At 39.5% G+C, this 25,624-nt stretch overlaps 1 protein-coding gene across 2 annotated transcripts in view; it reads right to left on the reverse strand.

Moving 5' to 3' along the window:
* Positions 1-25,624, reverse strand: part of HERC2 (HECT and RLD domain containing E3 ubiquitin protein ligase 2) — a 173,742-nt gene that overhangs the window by 52,827 nt on the left and 95,291 nt on the right. For both annotated transcript variants that reach the window (XM_069466707.1, XM_069466708.1), the window contains 19 exons: positions 23,304-23,571; positions 23,063-23,199; positions 21,406-21,504; positions 19,231-19,399; positions 19,012-19,137; positions 16,054-16,162; positions 15,801-15,940; positions 13,070-13,260; positions 12,022-12,127; positions 11,841-11,932; positions 8,536-8,711; positions 8,166-8,277; positions 4,643-4,724; positions 4,391-4,534; positions 2,766-2,856; positions 2,279-2,456; positions 2,010-2,091; positions 1,754-1,925; positions 828-972 (listed from right to left, as the gene is read on the reverse strand). In XM_069466707.1, the coding sequence (XP_069322808.1) occupies positions 828-972; positions 1,754-1,925; positions 2,010-2,091; positions 2,279-2,456; positions 2,766-2,856; positions 4,391-4,534; positions 4,643-4,724; positions 8,166-8,277; positions 8,536-8,711; positions 11,841-11,932; positions 12,022-12,127; positions 13,070-13,260; positions 15,801-15,940; positions 16,054-16,162; positions 19,012-19,137; positions 19,231-19,399; positions 21,406-21,504; positions 23,063-23,199; positions 23,304-23,571 (2,619 nt within the window). The remainder of the gene's footprint in view (positions 1-827; positions 973-1,753; positions 1,926-2,009; positions 2,092-2,278; positions 2,457-2,765; positions 2,857-4,390; positions 4,535-4,642; positions 4,725-8,165; positions 8,278-8,535; positions 8,712-11,840; positions 11,933-12,021; positions 12,128-13,069; positions 13,261-15,800; positions 15,941-16,053; positions 16,163-19,011; positions 19,138-19,230; positions 19,400-21,405; positions 21,505-23,062; positions 23,200-23,303; positions 23,572-25,624) is intronic.

Genomic DNA, 25,624 nt, shown 5'->3' on the forward strand with positions numbered 1-25,624 from the left:
AAAGCCATTTTTACCCTTTAAAACTCCCAACAGCTTTTCCCTCAGCTGCCCAGCACTTCCTCCCTTCCTCTGTGTGCAATGGCCTTTTCCTCCTTCTCTCTCTTTCTTTCTTTCTCAGGAAAATAAATAAACTTTGTACTTCTGTATATCCTAAACCTTGTCTGACAAATCCTTCTCCACCCGCTGGGAGCACCTAGTAAATTTCCATCCTTTCACTTACTTCATCTATTCTGTTTTGTTAAAGGATGCAAGGACAGTCCCCTCTTCAACTAAGCACAGTATTTTTCCCCTTTATTTTGCAAAGAAAAATGATTAAAAGACTTTTCAAGTAATTTGCTTCTTTGCTTTATAGAATTACACAGTATAATTCATTTTGATTAAAAAGCAATATGCTGATTTTGTTTTCGTAAATAAATTTAAAAAATAACACCCATGAGCCAGCCCTGGTATATGCCTCTCAAAGCAAAAGAATGAGTACTATTTGTCAAGCATTAGCTTTACTTCTAAAATGAAGTATGTATCACTCCCCACCAGCTATCAAATCTCTAAAGTAAAATCTTGCTAGTATCTCAGCAGTAGGAGCACCTGCAACGATAAAAATCTTTTCACATTTCCACATGGATTTTAGACTGGGCACAACTCTTCTCCAAGGGCCCCATCCCCAACCAGTGCTGCCAAGGGCAGAAACAACAGTGAACAAAACAAACACCGTCCAGCCCTCATGGTTCTTCAAGTAGTAAGACTCATTTCATCAAGAGTCACAATTTCAACAAGACAAGGGCTGTGTGGTGACCACTACTTCAGGATGGTGCCACTCCCAGGCTTACCTGCCCCGAGTCTGTGACCGCCAGGCAGTGCAGGGCCCCTACAGCCACGTGCACGATCTTCTTCCCTCTCAGCCCTTCCACCACCTGCGGCTTCCGCACGTGCACATCAGAGCCATGGCCCAGCCTGAAGTAATCGCCCTTCCCCCTGAGAGGAGGTCAACAGTGCAAGTGTTACTCATTGCGGTTATGGTCTGGCAATGCTACACAAGAAAACACTGTCTCACATCTTTTAGAGCCAGCTCAATGATAGCATCATACACAGCACCCAAGGTCTTCAAACTTACATTCTAAAATGGTTCACCATTAATTCAAATTAACTCATTAATTCTGCTAGCAAAATCTTTAATACTGTAATATGTGTTTTACAATATTTAAGTTACTGTTGTAGGTTTTCATATAAAAAGACTGAAAACAAGACACACAACCACAAACACCCCTCCGAAGCCCCATCTGGTGTATGTCTTTCCCAGGCTGCCTATGGTCATGATACTGGCACAAAGCCCTGACATGCTGTCCAAGGTCAGTCTGGGCACTCACTCCTTTGCATTTTAATAAAATAAGCTTTTATAAGAAATATACGTGAACTTTTCCAGGATCAAAGGATTCAGAAATCTATTTTGCTCTCATTTTATCCTTATGCTTCTGGAATGCTAAGAAAAGTGGAAAAAGCCCTTTACAAAAACCTCACCCAAACAGGAAAGGCAGGTGGGCTAAAATTTCTCTAGTATTCTAAAATGTCCCAAGGAGGCATTTCTTCTTGTAATAGTATCACTAATCTCAACTCAACATAAATAAAAGGACAAAGCGGGCTAGGAGTAAGAATACGACAGTTTATAATCATATTGTAAGCAGATGGTGAGGCCGAGACTCCCTCCACACTCCTGTACAAGCACAGATTTGCAGTGACACTGAGGAAGTTGACGTACCATGTCCACACCACTCCTGACTTGGTGAGAGCCAAGGAGAACTGAGCTCCACACTCAATCTGGCATACTCCCTGTCCATTTAGTCTCTCAATGTTCTGGGGAATGTTACAGCCTTCACTTCCTCCCCGGCCCAATTTTCCAAAGTCACCATCACCCCAGGAAAATACCAAACCTAGGTTTAAAAAATACATACTTCAGGCCAGCGCTTCAGAACATTCCCATCCACCCAAAAACTTAGAATCATGACGGGGCTCACCTTCATCAGTCAGAGCCAGGGTCTGCGCATCTCTACTTCCACACGCAACCTGGATTACTCTATGACCAAGAAGGACTTTCACCTACTCAATTACAAATTTAAAAACAAAATCAAGCACAGGCACTGAGAAAGCAAAGGAAATTTTTTCCACAGACTGAAAGCCAATAATGCATATGTCTTTAATGAACTTTCCTAGATTCAAAGCTTATCTTCTCTTGAAATCATCAGATGGTAAGCTTTCTGCAAGCAACAAAAATGTGTATAATCACCATTTTGGGCTTCAGCTGTGTCGTGTTATCCCCATGTCCCAAGCGGCCGTACTCTCCCAGGCCCCAGGTGTACAGTTCACCACTGGACGTGAGAGCCGCGCTATGTGAGCTCCCACAGGCGATATCCCGGATACGCTTGGTTTTCAGGGCCTCTATCAGCCTTGGCTTGTCACAGTTCCTAAAACGAGATGAATACAACTCCCTATACTCAATCCATCCTTTTTTAAAGATGAGGTTAAAAAAAAAAAGGCATCTATACTGATCCACATGGAGTTAACACAAGATCTATGGATCAATTTCACAATCAAACCTTAAAGGAGAATACACGAGGCTAAATCACATAATCCATATTTTTAAAAAAATTTTTAAAAATCTATTTCCATAATCTATCCTATTTTAATTTTCTGCAAAATAACTATCAAAAGGCATTTGCTATTATCAGTAACAGTTTCTTATTAGCAAATAAGACTGAAGAAAATATCCTTACATTCTGCTGAAGTGTCCAAGTTTTCCATCATCACCTTCACCCCACGAAAACACTTTCCCATCGACAGTTAAAGCTGTAGCATGCCGGCCACCTGCAACATTCACACAGACTTGGGCTGCCAAAGGGCAGTGTACAAGAAGTCCACAGCATAACTACTTATTCTGCCTGACCTGTAGCATACACTCAATGAGTATGTGTTGGATAAATGAGTACATGGGATCAACATTTCAGTTATTATGAAAGCTTTCTAGGCAATATACTATGCCAAATAAGTGAACTTTCACCAAACTACAAATTTAACTCTAGAAAGAATTTGCAAAGAGGCAAAATAATGCTGATTATTAATGGGGTGCCTGTTATTACTAAATACATAAAATATCAAAATTTAGATGGAAAAAGTAAAACTAATTTGTGATTAGGCAAATTGTAAATATAATGCACTTTAAGATTTTGAGAAATGCACTCCAATAGTGGGATTATTTAATCATTTGCAATTAATGCCTTATGCTTAACTCTTCCCAAAACACACCAGCTCATGCTCTTTCCCACTACGGAATATACTCCCAGTCCATACAGCCCACCTCAGGATTAAAGGCATGCCCTTTCATATACCCGAGTTCCTGCTGGCTCCTGGGCTCTGAGAATAGTGTAGCAGACCAGGCCCCTAGTCCCCCCAACATTCACCCCCCCTTCTTCCTTTTCAACAGAGCTCCTATGTTATCAGGGGCAACAATGTCCTCGGCTAAAAAACATACTTCCCAGCCTCCCCTGCACACGGGAGATGGCAACTTAGATGTGACAGAAGTGAGCGGGACTTCAGAAGGCTCTGGAAAGAGGATGTGTGGGGGCTTCAGGGCATGCATCTGGGGCTTACCTCTCCCTCCAGGCCTGGGCCTGAGGCCTGAGGGCTAGAACTGTAGGGCCAGCTTCCCACAAAGGTGCACAGAAAAAGCTAGCGCTCCTCATGGACACAGAGCTGCCAGATGGGCCCTGACCACCACGCCATCCCAGACTTTTACGTAGGAGAAAAGTAAAATTCTATCTGGCTTAAGCCACTATCATTTGGATTCCCTGTCATGCGGGGTTACATCTAACACCATTCAGTACAGGCATGAATTGAGCTTTGTATTTCAGTTCCATTCCTCAGAGGCCTAGCACACCGCTTCAAAATAACACTCAATTAAGGTTCCCTGAATTGAAGGAGTGTGTTTTCTTTTAAAGGTTCTTTCTCATTACTGGGGTTCACAAATACTTTTCAAAATCTGATGAAAGTTACAGACTCTTCTCCAGAAAAACAACACCTATTTAAGCACAGAACTTTATGATTTCACAGATACTACAGACCTGAAACCATGGCTCCAAGACTAAAAACCCCATCCTTTGAGGGGTACACCCATACGCCTGAAATGTCAATTGCTATTCTCCAAAAACCTCACTTAGTAGTGACAATTAAATTCTAGACCACCCAGAGATTTATATTATCCAATTTTTATTCCTATTAATTAAGGAAAAACTTTAAAAAGAATGCAAGAACATCTTAAGGAAAATTATTTAAGGGCCCTAGTTATTTGCAGAATAGGAGTGACATAGTTCTTTGCACATGGCTGCTGACACTAGATGTGTACCTGAGTGGACAGCCACCTTCTTGACCACGTAGCTGCTGAGTGCTGTGATCTGCCGCGGGATGGGCACTGTCCCGCTGGAGAGGCCCAGCCCCAACCGGCCGTTTGTGGCTTCTCCACAGGCGTATACCTTCCCTTCTACGGTCACTGCAAAGAAGGAGAGCCAGGAGAGGACTGACTTTTTACAACATAAAAATCTTTTTTTTTTTTTTTGGTTTTAAGTATAATTTAAAAATTTTTAAATATTAATCATACCTGCAAACAAACTTTTAGAACCACCAGCCACCTGTACCACATTCAAAGCAGACAGAGTCTCAGAGAATGAAGGAACCTTTATCTAGAATAGGATTTAATTGCAAAGAAAAAAAAATTACATTTGCACTCTTAAAATTATAAGTAACCTTATTAGATTATACAAGGAATTACAGTCATGCACTGCATAATGACGTTATGGTCAATGATGGACCACATATATGATGCAGTACCATAAGACTACAACGGAGCTGTGAAATTCCTATCACACCTAGTCACGTTCCTAGCCATCACAATGTCACAGTGCAACCCATTCCTCAAGTGTTTGTGATGATGCTGGTGTAAACAAACCTACTGGGCTGCCTGTCATATAAAAGTCTAGCACATACAGTTATGTATGATATCTAAAACTTCATAAAAAATGCCTGTATTACAGGGTTATGTATTTCCTATGTTACACTTTCAATTATTCTTTTAAAGTGTATGTCTTCTACTTATATAAAAAAAAGTTAACTGCAAAACAGCCTCAGGCAAGTCCTTCAGGAGGTATTCCAGAAGAAGGCATGGTTATCATAGGAGATGACAGCTCCATGTATGTTATTGCCCCTGACGACCTTCCAATGGGCTAAGATGTGGAGGTGGAAGACAGTGATATTGATGATCCTGACCCTGTGTAGGCCTAGGCTAATGTGTGCACTTGTGTCTTCATTTTTAACAGAAAAGTTTAAAAAATAAAAAAAAATTAAAAATAGAAAAAAGTTTATAGTAAGGATATAAAGAAAAAACATTTTTGTAGAGCAGTACGATGTTTTTATGTTTTAAGCTAAATGTTGTCATAAGAGTCAAAAAGTTTTTGAAAAAGTAAAAAGTTTATAAATTAAAAAATTTATAGTAAGCTAAGCTTAATTTATCATTGAAGAAAGAAAAACATTTTTTATAAATTTAGTGTACCTTAAGCACACAGTAATATCCTAGACCTTCACTCACCACTCATTCATTGACTCACCCAGAGCAACTTCCAGTCCTACAAGCTCCATTCATGGTAAACGCCCTATAGAGGTGCACTATTTTTTATCTTTTATACTGTATTTTCACTGTACCTTTTCTATGTTTAGATATGCTTAGATACATAAATAGTTACCGTTGTGTTACAGATGCCTACAGTATTCAGTACAGTAACATGCTGTACAGGTTTGTAGCTTAGGAGCCATAGGCTGTATCACATAGCTTAGGTGTAGTAGGCTGTACCAGCTAGGTTTGTTGAGCACACTCTTATGATGTTCCCATAACATATTACCTAATGACACATTTCTCAGAACTTATCCCTGTCGTTAAACGATGCATGACTGTATTGTTAATCTGTATGGTTATATTAACCAAAGGAGTTCTTATCTATTAGACATACATACTAAAGTATTTTAAGGATGAAATGATATACAGAGATTTAATTTATAATAAACCAGGATTGGGGGGATGGAGAAAATAAAGAGAAAAAAACCTAGACAGCTGTTGGTAACTTTTGAAGCTGGTACCAGGGACATGAGGGCTCATGATCCTATTCATTTTACTTGGATATGTTTGAACACTTCCATAAAAGAAGGTCAAAAATAAAACACAGTCAGCTCTCCCATAACATGAGTTCCATATCTGTGGATTCAACCAACTGTGGATGGAAAATATTTTTTTTTTAAAAATTGCATCTCAGCTGGGCAAGGTGGCTCAAGCCTGTAATCCTAGCACTTTGGGAAGACAAGGTAGGAGGACTGCTTGAGGCCAGGAGTTCGAGACCAGCCTGGGCAACAGAGCAAGACTTTGTTTCAACAACAACAACAAAAAAAAAATTTACATCTATACCAAACATGTACAGACTTTTTTCCTTGCCATTATTCCCTAAACAATACAGCGTAACAACTATTTACATAGCATTTATTGTATTCAATATTGTAAGTAATGTAGAGATATTATTATCATAAAGTATTTGAGAGAATGTGCTTAGGTTATATGCAAATACTGCACCATTTTGTATCAGGAACTTGAGCATCTGTGGACTCTGATATCCACAGGAGGTCCTGGAACAATCCCCCATGGATACCAAGGAATGACTATACGCATAAAGATCAAAGCAAACATCTAGTAAACTATATTTTATTTCAAGTTATGCCACGCTCATTCTCTTCGATTCTGACTCTGACATCTCTAAGAATTATGTGCTTAAATTTCACATAGATGGGTATAATTTAATTTCAAATTCTTAGGGCCCTTTGTCTAAGAAATCCTTTATGATTCCATGTGTCAGAAATTATCAGGCTATCACTACTGCAGTGGAAGAAAGCATTTTCATCACAATAGTGGAGCACTGACTGTCTTTCATGTGAAAACTCTATGTTAGACAGTGAGCCAGGTCATGGGTTCCTAGCAAGGGCCCATACCTCAGGGACTCTGGACAGCCCTGCACTGTCCCAGTTTACTGCCCACTGCTCACTTCCAAATGGAGCTCAGATGCCTCAAAACACAAATGTAATTCAAGGCCATTCAAATAAAGATCAGAATTAGCTGTACCTAGAAATGAGAGAGTTCAGATGAATCCCACCTTTATTTCCTACTTTCTCAGCAATGCAGGCCACATGGGAACTTAAGAGAGGTGATGTCTCACAGAATACTAAAAGAAAGCAGAAGCACTCATCTGAAGACAGAAACTGTCTCTGGGCACTACACTTTGGAGGAATTTATTCTGTAGCTCCTCACATAAGAGATACTCTGTAATATAAGGGACAATGAACTCTAGTTCAAATGTAACATCTGTTACATCTACTCTTTTTCTCCCAAGCAACTCAAAATACAAATTAACCTTTCATCCAAGTCCTGACAGGATTAAGTGCACTGTGAGCTGTGACAGACACAGCCTTCTGCACAGTTTCAAGACATACTGATATGGAGAATGAAGACATGAGGGTCTCCACCCACAACAAGCCCCTCAAGAATAAAAGTGTATGTGCGTGTGCACGTGTGTGCATGTGTGTATGCATGCATGTTTGTGTTATGCTCGCTTCTCTGTGCTCACAAAGCACTCTTTCTCTACAGAAGCTGTTTCACACAAGTACCTCAGGCTCCAAGTCCTAGAGGGCAGAAATCACATCTTTCTCATCTCCGTATCACTATGGCATTTTTACACATTACCTTGTTCATGGTAAGCAAACATATTTCTTGTATTGAAGGCAAGATAAGTATATTTATAGTCTACAATTTTCATTTATCATTTGTCAAATCTTTTCAGAAGTTTATTTTCTAGTTTATAAGACAGCAATAATACAACTCTATCTAAAGTGCACTATTTCCAAGGACAGAGGCTCTCCTCAGAAACTAACTTTGATAATGTCTATTGGTCGTGCCAAGAATTACTTCAACAAGTTAATTTTAAAAACAACATATAGAAGGTAAAACGATTATAAAAACTTCAAAAAAGTGTGGCTGTGTGGAGCCTGTTACGGGCAGAGGCGCCCTGTTATCCTGCTGCCGCAGGCCATACCTTGGAGCCTTTCAGCCCACCCAGCTGGTCCTTGTCATTCAGGCCCCACACAAACACTTTGGTTCTTATCGTAGCTGCCGATTCCAGCCCTGCAGCCTTCTTTCTGATAAGGCTAGCCAAAGGAAAAACAAAGATGAAAATAGAGGTTATTCAGCATAAAACATTTAAAAAATAAAAAGAAAAGCAAGCTCAAGCACTTGAAGTTTGCTGGGCACTTTCAGAAACACTCAACTAAAATTTACCAATTATTCTCATGGTCATAAAACTACTTTCATCATGAGATATACTCTAATTAAATATTTACTTCTGAAAGTGAGGATTTTGAAGTAAGGCAGAATACAACTAAGCACCAATAACAAACAGCTCTTACCTTCCACTATTGCCTTTATCATCTTCTTCCTCCTCATTATCTGAAGCTAGGAAAGGGACTGCGGCCAAATCCTCCTCCTCTGCACGGATCCGTCCCAGCAGGATGAGGCCATGGATTTTACAATCGATCCCTGAGCTCCTGCACTGCTTTATGGCAATTTCAATGTACCTGTGATACTAAATGCAAAAATAATGAGCTACAGGCTTGTTAGAATCAAACACATTAAATACTTTAACTGGAGAGTAGGACAGTTGAGACATGGAAATGTGTGGAAAGTTAGAGCTTCTAAAGTTCTGGAAATATCAACTGAGTTAGTCAAAGATAATGCAGCTACATCTGAGTAAGGTTTGCCTTCAAATGTGTCTACCCTGAGGCTGAGGTTAAATGTCAGGTATTCACAGAGCTTCATAATTTTTAAAACATATAAAGTATTTGAATATACATAAATTAATGAAGAGTAGTACAAAGAACTCCAAGACCCCATCACCGAGTTCAACCATTATCAGCATAGGACCAATCTCGTTCATACATGGATTACCATAAGAAAATTCCAAGCATTGTGTTGTTTCAAAACTTTAGCATGTACCACTGAATTCAGGAGTTTTTGAAAACATATCCACATTATTATTATCATAGCTCAAACAATAATTCCCATGTCATCTAATATGATATAGTGATCATATTCTGATCTACTCTTCTAATAATCTCACAAATGTAATTTTATTGTTGGCTTGTTCAAATCAGGATACAAACAAGATCCAACGGTTACACTTTTCCACTCATTTGTTGTAAGTCAGTCAATTTGTCCTGTGAATACTCCCCACCCTGTTATGTAGCAGACTGTATTTGTCATGGCATTGACAATATTCTTCTATCCCTGTAGTTCATGTGAACAAAAGCTGATGCAGCAGGAAGCACACAACACTAAGGATTACTTTTTATTGTCTAAACTGGACCTGATCAAATCTCAAGATTACCTATTTCATAAGAAATACAAACTGAACACCATAACGGGGATGTAAACACCAAGTTGAGAATATGAAGAATGGTACAGGAAAACATTACCCAGTTTTTTTCTTAGCAAAGAAAAACCAAGAGAATTAAGATAAATGAAGTGCAAAGTGCACACATGATTTGAATCATGATTCATGTAAACCAACTGCAAAAGTACATTTATGGGATAATTGGGAAAATTTCAACACTGGATAATACATGATATTAAAGAATAATTACTAGATGTGATAATGGCATTGGGGTTATATAATTTTTAAAGTCCTGTTAGAAATGACTAATGATGTAAGTGCTATTGAGATAAGATCATGTCTAGGACTTGCTGAGGAGGGAAATGAGGTGGAAGAGAGGGAGTCAAGGCCGGGTGCGGTGGCTCACGCCTGTAATCCTAACACTCTAAGAGGCCAAGGCGGGTGAATTGAGCTCAGGAGTTCGAGACCAGCCTGAGCAAGAGCAAGACCCCATCTCTACTAAAAATAGAAAGAAATTATCTGGCCAACTAAAAATATATAGAAAAAATCAGCCGGGCATGGTGGCGCATGCCTGTAGTCCCAGCTACTCGGGAGGCTGAGGCAGGAGGATCACTTGAGCCCAGGAGTTTGAGGCTGCTATGAGCAAGGCTGACACCACGGCACGCTAGCCTGGGCAACAGAGTGAGACTCTGTCTCAAAAAAAAAAAAAGAGAGAGGGAGTCAAAATGCAAAAAGTTGAGAAATGTTGAAGATGGGTGACAGGTTCATGGGGTTTCAGAATACTCCCTATTTTTTGTTATATGTTAGAGGATTCCCATAACAAGCCATTGTATAGGAAAGGCCATGCTAAAGATCCCTGTAACACCACAAGAATGGGATTCTCCAGTTCTTCAGTTGGTTGGGGGGATGTTGGTTAGGCCACGAGTATTCCATTTGCTCACAATGGTTCGTATTTCTCACAGACAACATATGCTATTTTGTGTTTATTGAATATTACAGAATAAATTGTTTTGAATTGAAAATTTCTCAAAGATATCTTTTATAATTGATAATCTTAGTTGTTGATTTAATTAATTATGTGCTTATTGATTTGATTTAAATACAAAAATGCTCTGGGCTATAACTAACATATGCTACAAGCTGTATTCAGTTATCCAGCAATAGGTTTACAGTAAAATACACTAAAATTCATTATTGTCTTTTCTCAGAAAAACTCAGTATTAACTTTTTTATAATTTGCCAATTTATTCATTTATTATCACCATTGGCATTATTAATTAATCAGTATATCACAAAACAGTTCAATGGCATGCCAGAATAAATGGTGACTATAGTGAATAATAATGTACTGTATATTTCAAAATGGTTAAAAGCAACAATTTTAAATGTTCTCACCAAAAAGAAATGATAAATATTGAGGTGACAGATATGTTTTTAGCATGATTTGATCATTCCATAAAGTACACATGTAACAAAACATCACATTTTACCCCCAAATATATAGTTATTATTTGTCAATTAAAAATAAAACTTTAAAAAAAGAATAGTAAACTGCATTTAGTAACTTAAAAACACCTCATCTGTACTACATTTTAGATGAATAAAAAAATCAAATATTTGATATTTTTATTTATCATCATTGTACCAATTAAACTGGTCCTCACAAGACAAAAGGATAGGTAGTACAGAAAACTATCTTAATTAGTCTTATTTTAAATATATTTAATGTATTAAAATAGTGCTGACATCCTGTATGGAAAGATTTACTGAAAGATTTGAGAAAGATGGTCTCACTGATCTGTAGTGTGTGGGTACTGTTTAAAAGAACCCTCACTGACTCTCTCAGAATTTTCAAGAGATGCAATATATTTGGATTCATTTTGAAAGTTACCTGATTACCAAAAACCTGCCACTTTATGACAAGTTTCGCCCTTGATGCCAACATGTGACAACAAAAAAGCAATTTCAGTATCACACATATAATCAGAAAAACCACCAGAAACTAAAAGATATTTAATGAAAACAAAAACGTGTGGATGCAAACAGCAACCTGAAAGGGCTGACAATAGTTTTTGCTAGGAGGCCTTTCCAAGTGTATCTTTCCTACCAAGAGAGTGAGAATAAAATTTATTTTGTTTCCTTTTCAAGCTGATCTGATGAGCAACAAATTCAAGATATATAAAATGTTTGTTTTAAAATTTAAAAATATAATCAATTTTGATTAAGGCGGAAAAACTGGGCTCAATTCTTATACAGAAATAGCCCAGTCACTTCCCTTGTCGTTTGCAAATCATTCCAAAATACACTCCCATAGCTACTCACCTCTGTGCAGTCATTTAAAAGGGGCACTGTGGTGTCAGTAGGGTTAATATTGATTGTCTTTAGTTCAATTAGATTATTTAGGGAATTTCCACCTAGGAAAAAAAAGGATAAAGGAATCAAACAAAGGAGTTTTTATTATATGATAGAAGATACTTCTTTTTGAGTAAACTAATTCAATTACCTGACACGACAACCAGGGAAGGCATGTAGCTGCTGTCAGCAGGATCTACTATCATTTTTAATCTATGAACAAGAACATCTGGGAAAATTTCCAAACGAATCCAATGCTTAAAAAAAAAAACCACACACACACATATTTTCAGTTAGCAAAATTCAGCTATATTTTAGCTACTACAATAGTATCACTGAAGCTTGAATCTACATGAGATTTTTTTCAGTACAAAATATGGCATGAAAGAGAGAGAATTTTCCCTAACTCTGGCAGAAACAAGAATATTCTACCTCACTATATTTTCTCAATAGAGGACAGGCTCACCATAAGCCCCAGAAACAATGTATTTATACACTCCTAACCTAGGGTGGTCCCTTTATACCCATCAAGGAGTAGGTGGTGGAAAACACTAGAGTTGAGATGGAAAAAAGCCCCGTCTCCGAGTCTGACCTGTGTGCCCACATGAGGAACACCCATGAGTCAGTGAGATCACAACAGCAATCCAAAGCTCAACAATGTATTTGTTGGACTACGTTAGGAAATCTTCTAACCAGAGGCAAAATCTGAATTCATATATTTTATGCAGGACAGAAAAAAAAAAAAAAAAACAAATAAAAACCTACATCTTCTATCAATTGGTCAGTTAGATAAAATCTGTTACTCATATTGTTTAAAATCTCTTGCCAATAAAAACCAGGGCAGGCAAGGTGGCTCGCACCTGTAATTCCAGCACTCTGGGAGGCTGAGGCAGGAGGATCACTTGAGGCCAGAAGCTGGAGGCTGCAGTGAGCTATCATGAGGCCACTGCACTCTAGCCTGGGTGACAGAACAAGACCCTATCTCAAAGAAAAAAACAAAAACAAACAACAAACAAAAAAAAACCTGGATGGCATATAACTCTGTAACTTTGAAATAACTTTTGAACTAAAATATAAAATGAGTACTAACAGGTGTCATCAGTAAACCTTTGTAGGTTTTTCAAAGTTCATTTTGAAAATCTAAAATGCAAACCTGTGTGAATAAAAGTGCTTCCTGATGTGTCCCTATTGCATACTACCTTTCCTTGCGACCCAGACGACTGCCAGCAGGGCTCGCTGCCATCAATCAGACGAGACGCCTGGTTCACCGAGGATGACACGTTCAGGTTCTTCACCATGCGGGACCAGCTGTCCAGCAGCATTCCGGGCTGACTGCTATGACAACGCTTCAGCTGTTTTCCCGAACGGCCACAAAATACTGCTGACTGTCCTATTTCATGTGGTCAAAAAGAGAGTTAACACTTGCTGAACTGAAGCAGAAGCTTCATGATTAGGAAATCAAGAATATTACACAGTGATGAGCTACTTCAAGAAAAACAAAGTTTTCAAATTAAAAGGAGCTAATAAATGCCAAAAGTGGCTTTAAAAATCTAGTCAAGATATTTTACACCAATTTACGAGATAAAGTCTATATAATGCTATGACATGTTCCACTAAAATCTCTCAGGTAACAGCAGATTAATATATTTTCAAACAAAAAGGATACAAACAAGTTGTGGGAAAAGTTCACTAACAGTGCTCACAGAAAATATTCTTACTAAAAGTGCTTTAATAAATACAGGCTCACGCCTGTAATCCTAACACTTTGGGAGGCTGAGGCTGGAGGATCACTTGAGGCCGGGAGGTCGAGACCAGCCTGAGCAAAGCGAGACCCCTGTCTCTACAAAAAATAGAAAAATTAGCTCGGCATAGTGGTGCATGCCTATAGTCCCAGCTACTCGGGAGGCTGAGGCAGGAGGATTGCCTGAGCCCGGGAGAGGTTGCAGTGAGCTATGGTGACACAACTGCACTCTAGCCCAAGCAACAGAGCAAGACTCTGCCTCAAAAGAAAAATAGTAATGATTTTTTTTTAAAGCTGATATAAATACAAAGCAAAAAACAAATTTGTAAAGTATTTCCACTTTCATTAATGGCAAATCTAGAAATTCAACTAGCCTTCCCCACTGAAGACAAGAAGAGCCAAATAAAACATTCAAAATGAATAAATCCTCATGAAAGTATCAGAATTAATGAAATAGTGATAAATTACAAAACCAGAATCTAAAAAAGGTTGGAGATGAACAGAACTGAGAGCCCAGAAATAAATCCTTATTTCTATGGTCAATTGATTTTCAATAAGGGAGCCACGACCATTCAATAAATAAAGGATACTCTTTTCAACATACTGCTGGGAAAACTGAACATGCACATGTAAAAGAATGAAGTTGGACCCTTAGGTTATATACCATATTTTAAAACGTTACCCAAAGTGGAATAAGGAGCTAAATTTAAGAGCTAAAACCACAAAACTCTTAGAAAGAAGCATAGGGGCTAATATTCATGACCTTGGGTTTGGCAATGGTTATGTAAATTGACAATAAACTCAAAGAAAAAGCCAAATGCACAGGTAATAAAAGAAAAAAGTACATAAATTGGACTTCATTAAAATTAGAAACTTTCATGCATCACAGGACCCTATCAAGAGAACGAAACAACTTATGGAATGGAATAAAATATTTGCAAATCATATCTAATAAGGGCTTAATATCTAAAATGTATAACTCATACAACTCAACATCAAAAATTTTTAAATGGGCAAAGGACTTTAAAAGACATTTTCCTCAAAGAAGGGATACAAAGGACCAAAAAGCACACGTAAAGAGGCTCAACATCATACACATTAGGGAAATTCCAATCAAAATCACAACAAGATACCACTCCTCACCTACTAGGATGGCCATATTACAAAAACGGAACATACAAGTGCTGGTGAAGATGTAGAAAAATTGGAACACTCATACACTGCTGGTGGGAATGTAAGATGGTACAGCCACTGTTGAAAACCTTTTGGCAGTTACTCAAAAAGTTAAACAAAGAACTACCATATGACCCTGCAATTCCACTCCTAGGGACATACCCAACAGTTTTGAAAAACGGGACTCAAACAGATACCATTGTTCACAGCAACACTATTCACGATAATGAAAAGGTGGAAACAATCCAAATGTCCATTAATAGATACATGGATAAATAAAACATGGTATATACATACAGTGGAATATTATTCAGCCACTAAAATGAATGAAGTTCTGACATATGTAGATGAACCTTGAAGACATTATGCTAAGTGAAATAAGCCAGACACAAAAGGATAAATATTATATGGTTCCATTTAGATGAGGTAGCTGCAGTAGTCAAATTCATGGAGACCAAAGGTAGATTCAAGATTACCAGGAATGAGGAATGGGAACGTGGGGAAGTCAAAGTGCTTAATGGGTACAGAGTTTCTGTTTGGAGTGGTGGACAAGTTTTGGAAATAGATAGTGGTGATGACTGTGTGGCACTGTACTAAATGTACTTAATACCCCAAGTTGTAAACTCAGAAACTGATTAAAATGGCTAATTTTAAGTTATATATATTTTGCCACAATAAAAAATATAATAAAAGGCATACAAAAGAAAAGACTCACTCTCCATCTAACCAATTCCATACTCCATGCAACTAAACACTAATTAGTTTCTTGAGACTCTTTTAATGTTTCTTTATGAAAATACAAGCAAACATACCTATTCTAATTCCTTCCCCTTTCTTAAAAAACAGATGGCCAGTCATCAGTGGGTAAGACCATCCCTTCTGTCTCACTATACTCACTCTATGGTGCTCACTGTATATACATGAACCTTAAAAGAGCAAATTCCAATACATTTGTGTCCACGATAATTACCTCATTAATATTTGGTGGAAGAAAGAACATAGCCGTTCTGTCATACCTGGTTCATTTATTCTGCCAAATGTATGCCTGGTGTTGTGTTTTTTGGTCTTGAAACATGTTTCACAAAAGTCAAAGTCATCACAATTTCTGCATTTGAATCTGGATCCATTGATAGGAAACATCTGACAGCCATCACACCTATTTTTAAAATAGCCATTGAATAGATAAGAAAAACTTAGTTATTAAACTTAATTCAAAAGAAAACCATTCCTCCCCAAACAAATCTAGCAATCATAAAAATAAAAACTCACGTAACCCCAGGATGAACACTAGGCACCAACTCCATTTCTGATAACAATCCGGTCCAGTGAGACTGCTGAGGAAAGTCGACAATGATATCTTTTCCATTGGCACTGAAAGCTAGGACAGAACAGAAATCACCTGAAACATCTTCTTTATCACCAATAAAAACCTAAAATTAAAATTAAAACTGTACCTAGCCATGTGATATTATACTGTAGTTATTTATGGTTTACAAAGAGTAATTATCTTTTAGAACATGTACTAAGATACTTATGAATGAAATAACACAATGTCAAGGACTAGCTTCAAAATAATCAAGGGTGGAGGTTATGGATGAAAAAATTCTGGCCATGAGGTGACAACTGTTGAAGCGGGGTAACGGACACATGGAGGTTTATTAGATAGGCAGTCCCCAGGTTATGGACGAGATATGTTACTAAGAATGTCTTTAGGTCAGATTTGTATGTAACTCGGAGCTCTGATGAATAGCACATATGTGATAATAACAACAATACTATGATGGCTCATATGTGGTCATAATAAAGTATAATGCTGTGATAATACCCCTTTACTATAATAATAAGTTACACAAACTATTGTGCTCTATTAATTCAAACAGAACATAAAATCAAACTCATACAAAAAGTTTGGATAGGAGAAATTTCAAAAAAAAATATTAAAGGTTAACACTCACCTAATGATGCATCAACACTAGGCTAATAAGAATGTTACATTTATTTTGATCTTCTAACCAAATCATTAACTTTTACATTTCAATATAATCTAGTATGCTGCTTAGTAACTGATGCTTTCGTTGGAGCACTGCCGTTCACATGTTCCATTATTCTCACTTTATCTTTTATAATTGCTCTGATAGTTGAGCAACTGAACCCTAGTGCTTTCCCCATGAACGATGGCATCTGGCATTTCTCCAAATGCTTATTTCTATTTTCGTTTCCACTGTAACAACCTTTCTCTTCACTGCAGGCTCATCTGGACTTGCAGTGGACTTTTTGCTTTGGAGACATGGTCACAAGGGTAAACACAGACTCACAAAATCAAATTAAAAAGTTAAGATGGGCCGGGCGTGGTGGCTCACGCCTGTAATCCTAGCACTCTGGGAGGCCGAGGCGGGTGGATCGCTCGAGGTCAGGAGTTCGAGACCAGCCTGAGCAAGAGCGAGACCCCGTCTCTACTAAAAATAGAAAGACATTATATGGACAACTAAAAATCTATACAGAAAAAATTAGCCGGGCATGGTGGCGCATGCCTGTGGTCCCAGCTACTCGGGAGGCTGAGGCAGTAGGATCGCTTAAGCCCAGGAGTTTGAGGTTGCTGTGAGCTAGGCTGACGCCACGGCACTCACTCTAGCCTGGGCAACAAAGTGAGACTCTGTCTCAACAAAAAAAAAAAAAAAAAAAGTTAAGATGAAAGAGATGCTGCACATAAGCGACCATATAAACAATGAGACTAGCCATTAGTGTAAAGACGCTGCACCAACTTCTTACACCATGAGGATTTGCTTACATGCAGAAGAAACTCGTTCCCAAATTATCAATTCAATTATTTATCAATAATCCTTGAGAGCCTCGGGAGCCTGTTCCTCAGTATGGAACACTGTAAGTTGGGCCATCCATAACCCACAGATTGCCTGTACTATATTCTTTACTTTTGTACGTTTAAAATTTTCCACAATAAGAAATTTTGTTTGTTTTTAATTACAGAGTCAAAAATTCCATTTAGTACCTTCAGTATCTTAGGGAATAAAAACCACATTAATAATGTTAAAACTCCTGTCCTTTCGTAAGAGCAATGTGCCACTCAAAACATTAACCTAGAAACCAAATTCTTGTTTATAAAATTTGTCTTTTTTTTGATTTGTAAATCTCTTAAGAATTTCTTAAGCAAAGAAAAATGTTAAAGTAAAATATTAAATAGGCCATTTGTTCTTATGTAACCTGAGAAACTCTAACAACACTCCCATCCACTGGGGAAGCACTGTCAACTGTCGCTGTTTTCTAAGCAATTTGACAGAAAGAGCTTTCTACAACATAGTTCATTAAAAAAAAAAAAAGCATCTCTTTATGGTATCAAAAGAGTTTAAAGATAAAATAAGATCATGTGTATATTTAATTATTTCTCACGTAATTGTTAAGATGGATATAACACCTTTCCAAAGTGTGCCAAAGGTATGATTTGGAATCTCAATAATATCACAATACAACCTGAGAATTTTGTGTTTCCAGTTCCTAATTCCCATCGTTAGTACATTATCATTTCCTAAATTCAGTCCTAAATTTTTATATAGCCTGAAAAAGAAATGCGGTCCCTGATAGCCAGTAGCCAGCCTGTCACACAGGTTAGGCTATAATGTAGAACTGACAGAACAAGTTTACATAACCCCAGCATCAGACAAGGCCACTCTGTGACTGCTGGATCAAAGCAAAACCAAAATGCCTCCTTAATCATGTATGATCAAGGTAAAATCTAATCCAAACCACAAACACAACCACACATTCCCCTACCCTCGTGGTGTGAATGACTGTTTCCTTACCAAACATAACTGTAGCCTGGTTCCATTCTTTCTGCTTGCTAGGTAAGATTTATTAAGACGCTCAGTTCTAGAACTATGACCCCACCCCCGCTTCCTCAAACCCTCCCCTAAATACCCAACACAAGCCTGACTAGTTCTTGCTCATACCCTCTAATGGAGACACCCCATTCCCCAAGGTATGTGTCCTCCTGAATTGCAATGAATCAATATAATAAATCTGACTTGGTTCAACTGCAGGTATATCCTTTGTGGCCTCTGGCCAGAAGGCACTGACAAACCAAGGAACACTATATATCATAAGGCCCTCATCACACTTTTTTTTTTCTTGCCCTTGAATGAAAAAAAAAATACTAAATTCATATTAGTCAATGAAAAGTTAACATTTGGAATTTTACTGCCTGGATAATATTACCTTTCACAACCCCTACACTTTGATGAGTCACAGATCCCCATTTGTATTTTGGTGTAGTAACCGAGGCTTTGACCCGTACTTTATCACCAATCTTGATGTGAGAAGAAGAACTTGGTGGAGGATAGCCTAGAGATAAATGCAATATAATTAGCATTCATTTCTGGGAACTATGTCTCTAATTAAGAAAAAGCAAAAGAACGTAATCAAGAATGTGCTCACCTATAAGTTCCACGTGAATGTATCTAACCCAGTAGGTGCCCCCTTTCTGCTGCCAGTCACACTGCACGTTGAGGTCGTGCAATCCATCCCTATCCAGCTTGATGACTTTGCCCACGTCGCCTTCACACACTTCTTCATATGTTCGACAGCATCTAACCATCATTCCTACCTAAAATTGAAATGAAATTGAACATCCAGTCCAGTGTACACAGACGAAATGAACTGTAAGTAACATTCTATTCTTAAGAAGGAATTTTGTCTAACATCCAGAGTGTGCTCTAAGTATCATTTTATGCTAAATGGAACCAGGGCTCTTTAGAAAACTGGCTGGCTCTGTGTCTCAGGCAGGAAATAGACAAGATGAGCCACTTGTGCCACAAAGCAAAGGAGCCATCAATGAGTACTTGGTTCACTCAAAAGGACACTCTCATCCTCAAAAGGAATAATAGCTGAAACACATCGAATCCCAAAAGCCAATGAATTTATCACCATGATAATAAGCAAACAAAGCATCCTGGTCACTTTTATAAGCAGCAGAGCACCAATGCATCATCCTGAAAATTGATAAAACCTCTCTGTGTTATAAAGAGCAACCAGAGTTGATGAAGTTTTCTTTACAGAAGAGAACTCCAGTTAAATTCAAAAATAATAACAAAGTTAGAAAATCACTATCAGGAAGTCTCTGATGATGGGTCTAGGTGATGACACCAGTGCCCACTGGAGCTACAAGGTGAACAACGAACTTCATCAGGAAGGAGCAGGCTGACAGGACCTAACCCACCTATGCTGTTTGCCTGTTGACACAAAGCAGGAGGGAGCTCTCACTTTTGAAGCCTTTCTGCCTAAGATTCGGCCTGGGCCCACTCACCTCTAGCCCTAAGTTTCTCCTATTTTATTGGAGAAACAGGGACAGAGAAGGACGGAAGCCACCACCAAATCCAGAATATAAGACATTTGAAGGACAGAGTTTCAGACACAAATAAATAGTATGACAAGGGCGATAGCGGGGGGAGGGGGAAAGGGTGGGAAGAGGGCTGTTATGGACCAAGTGTTTATGTCCCCACCAAATTCATATGTTGAATAAAGCCCTAACCTCCATATTAGGAGATAGGACCTCTATAGAAGTTACAAGTTTAAATGAGGTCATAAGGGTGGGGCCCTGATCCAACAAAATTAGTGTCTTCACAGGAAGAGACACCAGAGTGCCCTCGCTGGCTCCAGCTTCCTCCACCCCAGCCCTGCCTTCATTTGAGGACACAGAGAGAAGGTGGCCACCTACAAGCCAGGAGGGGCCCCCACCAGAAACCAGCCAAGCTGGGACCTTAATCCAGCCTCCAGAACCATGAGAAATGTCTGCTGTTCACGTTACCCAGTTTATGGCATTTTGTCATAGCAGCCTGAGCTGATTAAGACAAAGGGGAACCATTCTAGGTTAAAAGAGACTTCAAAGACATATTACCCAAATATAAATAAGGCATGTGATCTTGTTTGTATCAAAATTCAAAACTAACCATAAAAAGCCATTTTAAAGAACACTAGGAAAACCTGAGCAAGCACTGGATTTGGGATGCTATTAAGGTATTATCATTTATTTTGTTAGGTATTATTGCATAACAGAAATGTCGTTATGTTAAAAATAAAATCCTTTACCTACTGGGGATACATACTGACATATTTACAGGTAAAATGAGATGAAATATACTAAAACAGGAGAATGAGAAGAAGAAAAGAAAGAAGTTACATAAAACATCACTAGATTTTAAAAATTAGATGGTAGTGAGTGATTTAAGAAAAACAAGCAAAAAATATATAAAGAGTCACAAATGGGGTTAAGAGAGAAAAGGCTGTCTCTGCACCACATCCACTGTGGACAGCCCCCCCATGCCCATCTTCTGCCCCTCTGTCCTCTGGTCTCTGGTCACTCTGAGCTGGGTGCCCACCCTGTTGAGCTGCCCTCCACACCCTCACACCTCCTCAACTCAGCCCCCCAATCCCAATCCCCCGAGTCTGCGCTCCCATTCCAGGGCATGCAGCTCCTTCTCACTTAGCTGAGAGCTTACTGCCTGGGTTGGACTGTCTTCCACCACCAGCACACAGGCTTCCTGAGGGTAGGCCCTCTATCCACTGATGCCTGGCACACAGGAGACAGTGATCCAGCCCAAGACAATTACTCACCTGAATATTTTCTCTCACATACACAGCATAATCATCATTACTCAAAAAATCAGCTCGTTTTTTGTAGGTCTGGCTCTCCGTCACAACAGCACCAGTAGACTACAAAAGATAAACACATTGTTTAAAAAAAGAGGCCGGGCGCGGTGGCTCACGCCTGTAATCCTAGCACTCTGAGAGGCCGAGGTGGGCGGATCGTTTGAGCTCAGGAGTTCGAGACCAGCCTGAGCAAGAGCGAGACCCCATCTCTACTAAAAATAGAAAGAAATTATATGGACAGCTAAAAATATATATAGAAAAAATTAGCTGGGCATGGTGGTGCATGCCTGTAGTCCCAGCTACTCGGGAGGCTGAGACAGAAGGATCCCTTGAGCTCAGGAGTTTGAGGTTGCTGTGAGCTAGGCTGACGCCATGGCACTCACTCTAGCCTGGGCAACAGAGTGAGACTCTGTCTCAAAAAAAAAAAAAAGAAAAAAAAAAAAAAAGAATTAGATCAATCTACTTAAAAAAAAAAGTAAAGTATGAAATACTATACCTATACTATATATTCCATATTACAAAAATCTTCATTTTAAAAACACTAATGTTAGTAGCATAGTAGGCAGAAATGAATCTCAAAAGCTACAAGTACAGGCCGGGCGCGGTGGCTCACGCCTGTAATCCTAGCACTCTGGGAGGCCGAGGTGGGCGGATCGTTTGAGCTCAGGAGTTCGAGACCAGCCTCAGCAAGAGCGAGACCCCACCTCTACTAAAAATAGAAAGAAATTATATGGACAGCTAAAAATATATATAGAAAAAATTAGCCGGGCATGGTGGCACATGCCTGTAGTCCCAGCTACTCGGGAGGCTGAGACAGGAGGATCGCTTGAGCTCAGGAGTTTGAGGTTGCTGTGAGCTAGGCTGACGCCACGGCACTCACTCTAGCCTGGGCAACAGAGTGAGACTCTGTCTCAAAAAAAAAAAAAAAAAAAGCTACAAGTACAGATTGCCAAGGCATTTTCAAATTAATCCTATGAGATAATTTACTCAGGTCAGAAATCAATGTGTCACACAAAACATGATTATTTTAATAAAGTATCTTCTTTTTTTTCTTTTTTGAGACAGAGTTGCACTCTGTTACCCTGGCTACAGTACAGCGGCATCATCATAGCTCACTGCAACCTCAAACTCCTGGGCTCAAGCAATGCTCCTACCTCAGCCTCCCAAGTAGCTGGGACTATAGGCGCATGCCACCGTGCCTGGCTAATTTTTCTGCTTTTGTAGAGATGCTTTTTGTCTTGTTCTTGCTCAGACTGGTCTCAAACTCCTGAGCTCAAGCAATCCTCTCACCTCAGCCTCCCAGAGTGCTAGGATTATAGGTGTGAGCCACCACACCTGGCCTGATAAAGTATCTTCTAACGGCTACCCAACATCATTAGATATTTGAGCAAGGGTCTGTTTTAAATCTAATAGCAATTTTGATATAGAAAACCCAATTATCACTTCAGTATCAAAACAGACAGCTTTGTCCTATGCCCAGATGAACTGCAGGTAAGTCTCGTGGAGCAGTCCACAGTAGCTATGGCTAGTTTTCTCAAGGGACAGAAGAAACTAGCACACAAGATAGAGCACAAGATAGACGCCGGCCAGGGTGTAGGCGAGTCACGCAGAGGGCACTGACCACAGAGTAGGCTGCGTCGTCCACATCCTCCACCACCTCCTCGTCTGAATACTCGTCAGACACTGTGTCTGCATCCGAGAGCTCTGTGACCTGCACATCGGAGTGGTCCAGCAGCCACCCAACCAAGGCTTCCACCCCTAAAAGCAAGCATACACAGCATTACCACAGGACACTGTGAGGACCAATAGCACTGAAATGTGGACCCACACAAAAACGAGTACCGACGAGGAAAAAACAGTACCAGGCAAGCCAGACGCATTCCCAGAAGCGCCAGTGAGTGACTTCAGCGCAAACTCTATGTTCCTTCGGGGAAATCCCATTTCCATGAGCTGCACCACAATAGGCAGAGCAGGAACAGGCGACTGCTTGCGCCTCTTCACCCTGGCAGGGCGGATGTGCTGCACGGTGACAGGCGTGGTGGCCTCGCTGGAGCTGCAGTCTTCAAAGCCTGGGCTTGAAGGGTGAGTGGACTCCACAGCCAAACACTGGCATACGGCGAGGGCAGCAGCCTGAGCAGACAAGAAGGTTCCAAGAGGTTTGTGAAAGTGCCCTCAGCCAGCTTACAGTCTACATAGGGATGACCATGAACTGCAATATAGATGTATAGAAAGTCCAGATTTGCATACATTTTTAAATGAGTTGCTAAAACATGTTAGAAAATGACAAAGCCAAGTTTGACAGTTTAATGAAAAGGAAAGATATTGTGGTCAAATAACTTCCCTGTTTTAGTACACAAACAGCCTAGAAAATTAGCCAAATATCAATGTTTATTAAAGAAAACTTCACAACAGCCCAGAGCTCTGACCAAGCAAGCACAGTGAGATGGGGCAGGGAGAAAGCTGTCCCCCTGCCATAATCAGGCACCTGCTCTTACCTGTGTAACAAGCCAGAAATGAGATTCTTACGTACCAATAAATCAACCCTCAGCTATTCAAGGGTCAAATACCCACTTTGAGGGTTAAACATGGTATTAAAAAATAAGGGAAATAAAGAATAACTAGTTGGGAGACACATTGCAATGAATCAGTGAACATCTGCACCGCCAGTGTCGGCAGCTGGGAACTCCCTAATTACAGCGCATCCACACCTCTCCCCTGATCTACTTGCAACTTCTCTGTTCCTCATTCCCCGGCTGCTCTCACAGCACTGAAGACTTGCTATTTTGTTATGCTGAGCATGTGAAGAAGGAATTAGGAAGAAACTGAGGACACGGCAGAGCCTCCCAGTGCTTAGGAAGTATCAAAAGCCTAGGGCTTTGCAGAGAAGTCTGAGTAAGATGGACGTAACAGGTTTCACCCTAAAAGTTTACAATCCAGAATCAGATTAAGCTAAGAGTTCTGGTTCTGGTAATAAGGAGTTAGGGCATAGTAGACTAATCCTCTGCTGATAATAATTATGATCCCTGGGGAAAATATTTTTAAAAACTGCTGGAGGGCACTGGAGAACAGCTGAAGCAATTGCAACTAGAATGAGTGCAACCATTGACACAAGGGAAGCCAGCAGGCAAGATGCACACTTAACCACAGACAGTGGCAGTGTTACTGGACTGCAGTCGGAGGCTGGCCTTTGGGCCTCAAGAGCAACTAGAAAGTGAGGGGGGTGACCCCCTCGGAGAGAAAGCACAGAGGGAAAAGCCACCGAATGTGTATACAGACTACCTCAAATCCTTGGCTGATCCCATAACAGAGCACATACATAAGACTCTGAAGAGCCCAGCTCTTCACAAAGGCACTGCTGCAAGGCCAGAGGGGCTTCTACAGCTGCCAAGGGTGGGACCAATATTTGAGGTTCACGTCTATCTATGTTAGGGGGAAGGGGTATCGAGGCTTCCACTGAGACCCCAGAAGAGAGTCTAAATCCCCAAGAATTAAGGACCAGGAACCAGAATGAAGGGCAAAAACAAAATAAACAATCAAAAAAGCCTAGCACCAAGACCCTCAGGATCAAGGAGGACTGCTAGGTATATAACTGTCTATGAAAAGAAAATTCCACATTCTCCAGAGATGCTGACAGAACCCAGAGTCAATACAATGTAATATCCAAGGCATCCAGAATACAATAAAAAATTGCTAGATATGTGAAGAACAATGACCAATAACTGACCATAATCAAGAGAAAAAACTGCCAAGAGCAGTAGACCAACAGGTGGCCCACAAGTTAGAATCAGTGAACAAGAAATGTAACACAACTATCAGAAATATGTTTTAAAACATACAGTAAAAGATAGATATAAGGGATCAAGAGAGCTGTCAGGAGAGGGATAAAACTATAAAATGAGAGCCAAATGGAAATAAGAGATCTGAAAAATATAAAATAAAGCATCTCTTGGATGAGCATAACAGTAGATTAGACCCAACAAAGCAAAGCATCCTGACCTTGAAAATAGATCAATACAAATTAACCAAGCTGATTAACAAAGACAAAAAAAGATTTTGAAAATAATGAAAACAAACTAGCAGTCTAACATGTGTAATGGCAGTCCCAGAAAAGAACAAAAACAGAGTAGGACAAGGGACAAAAAAAAGAAAAAAAAAAAAAACAATAGTCAAAAAGTTTCCAAAT

Source organism: Eulemur rufifrons, chromosome 3 (genome assembly GCF_041146395.1).
Source record: "Eulemur rufifrons isolate Redbay chromosome 3, OSU_ERuf_1, whole genome shotgun sequence".
In the NCBI taxonomy this organism is placed as follows: domain Eukaryota; kingdom Metazoa; phylum Chordata; class Mammalia; order Primates; family Lemuridae; genus Eulemur; species Eulemur rufifrons.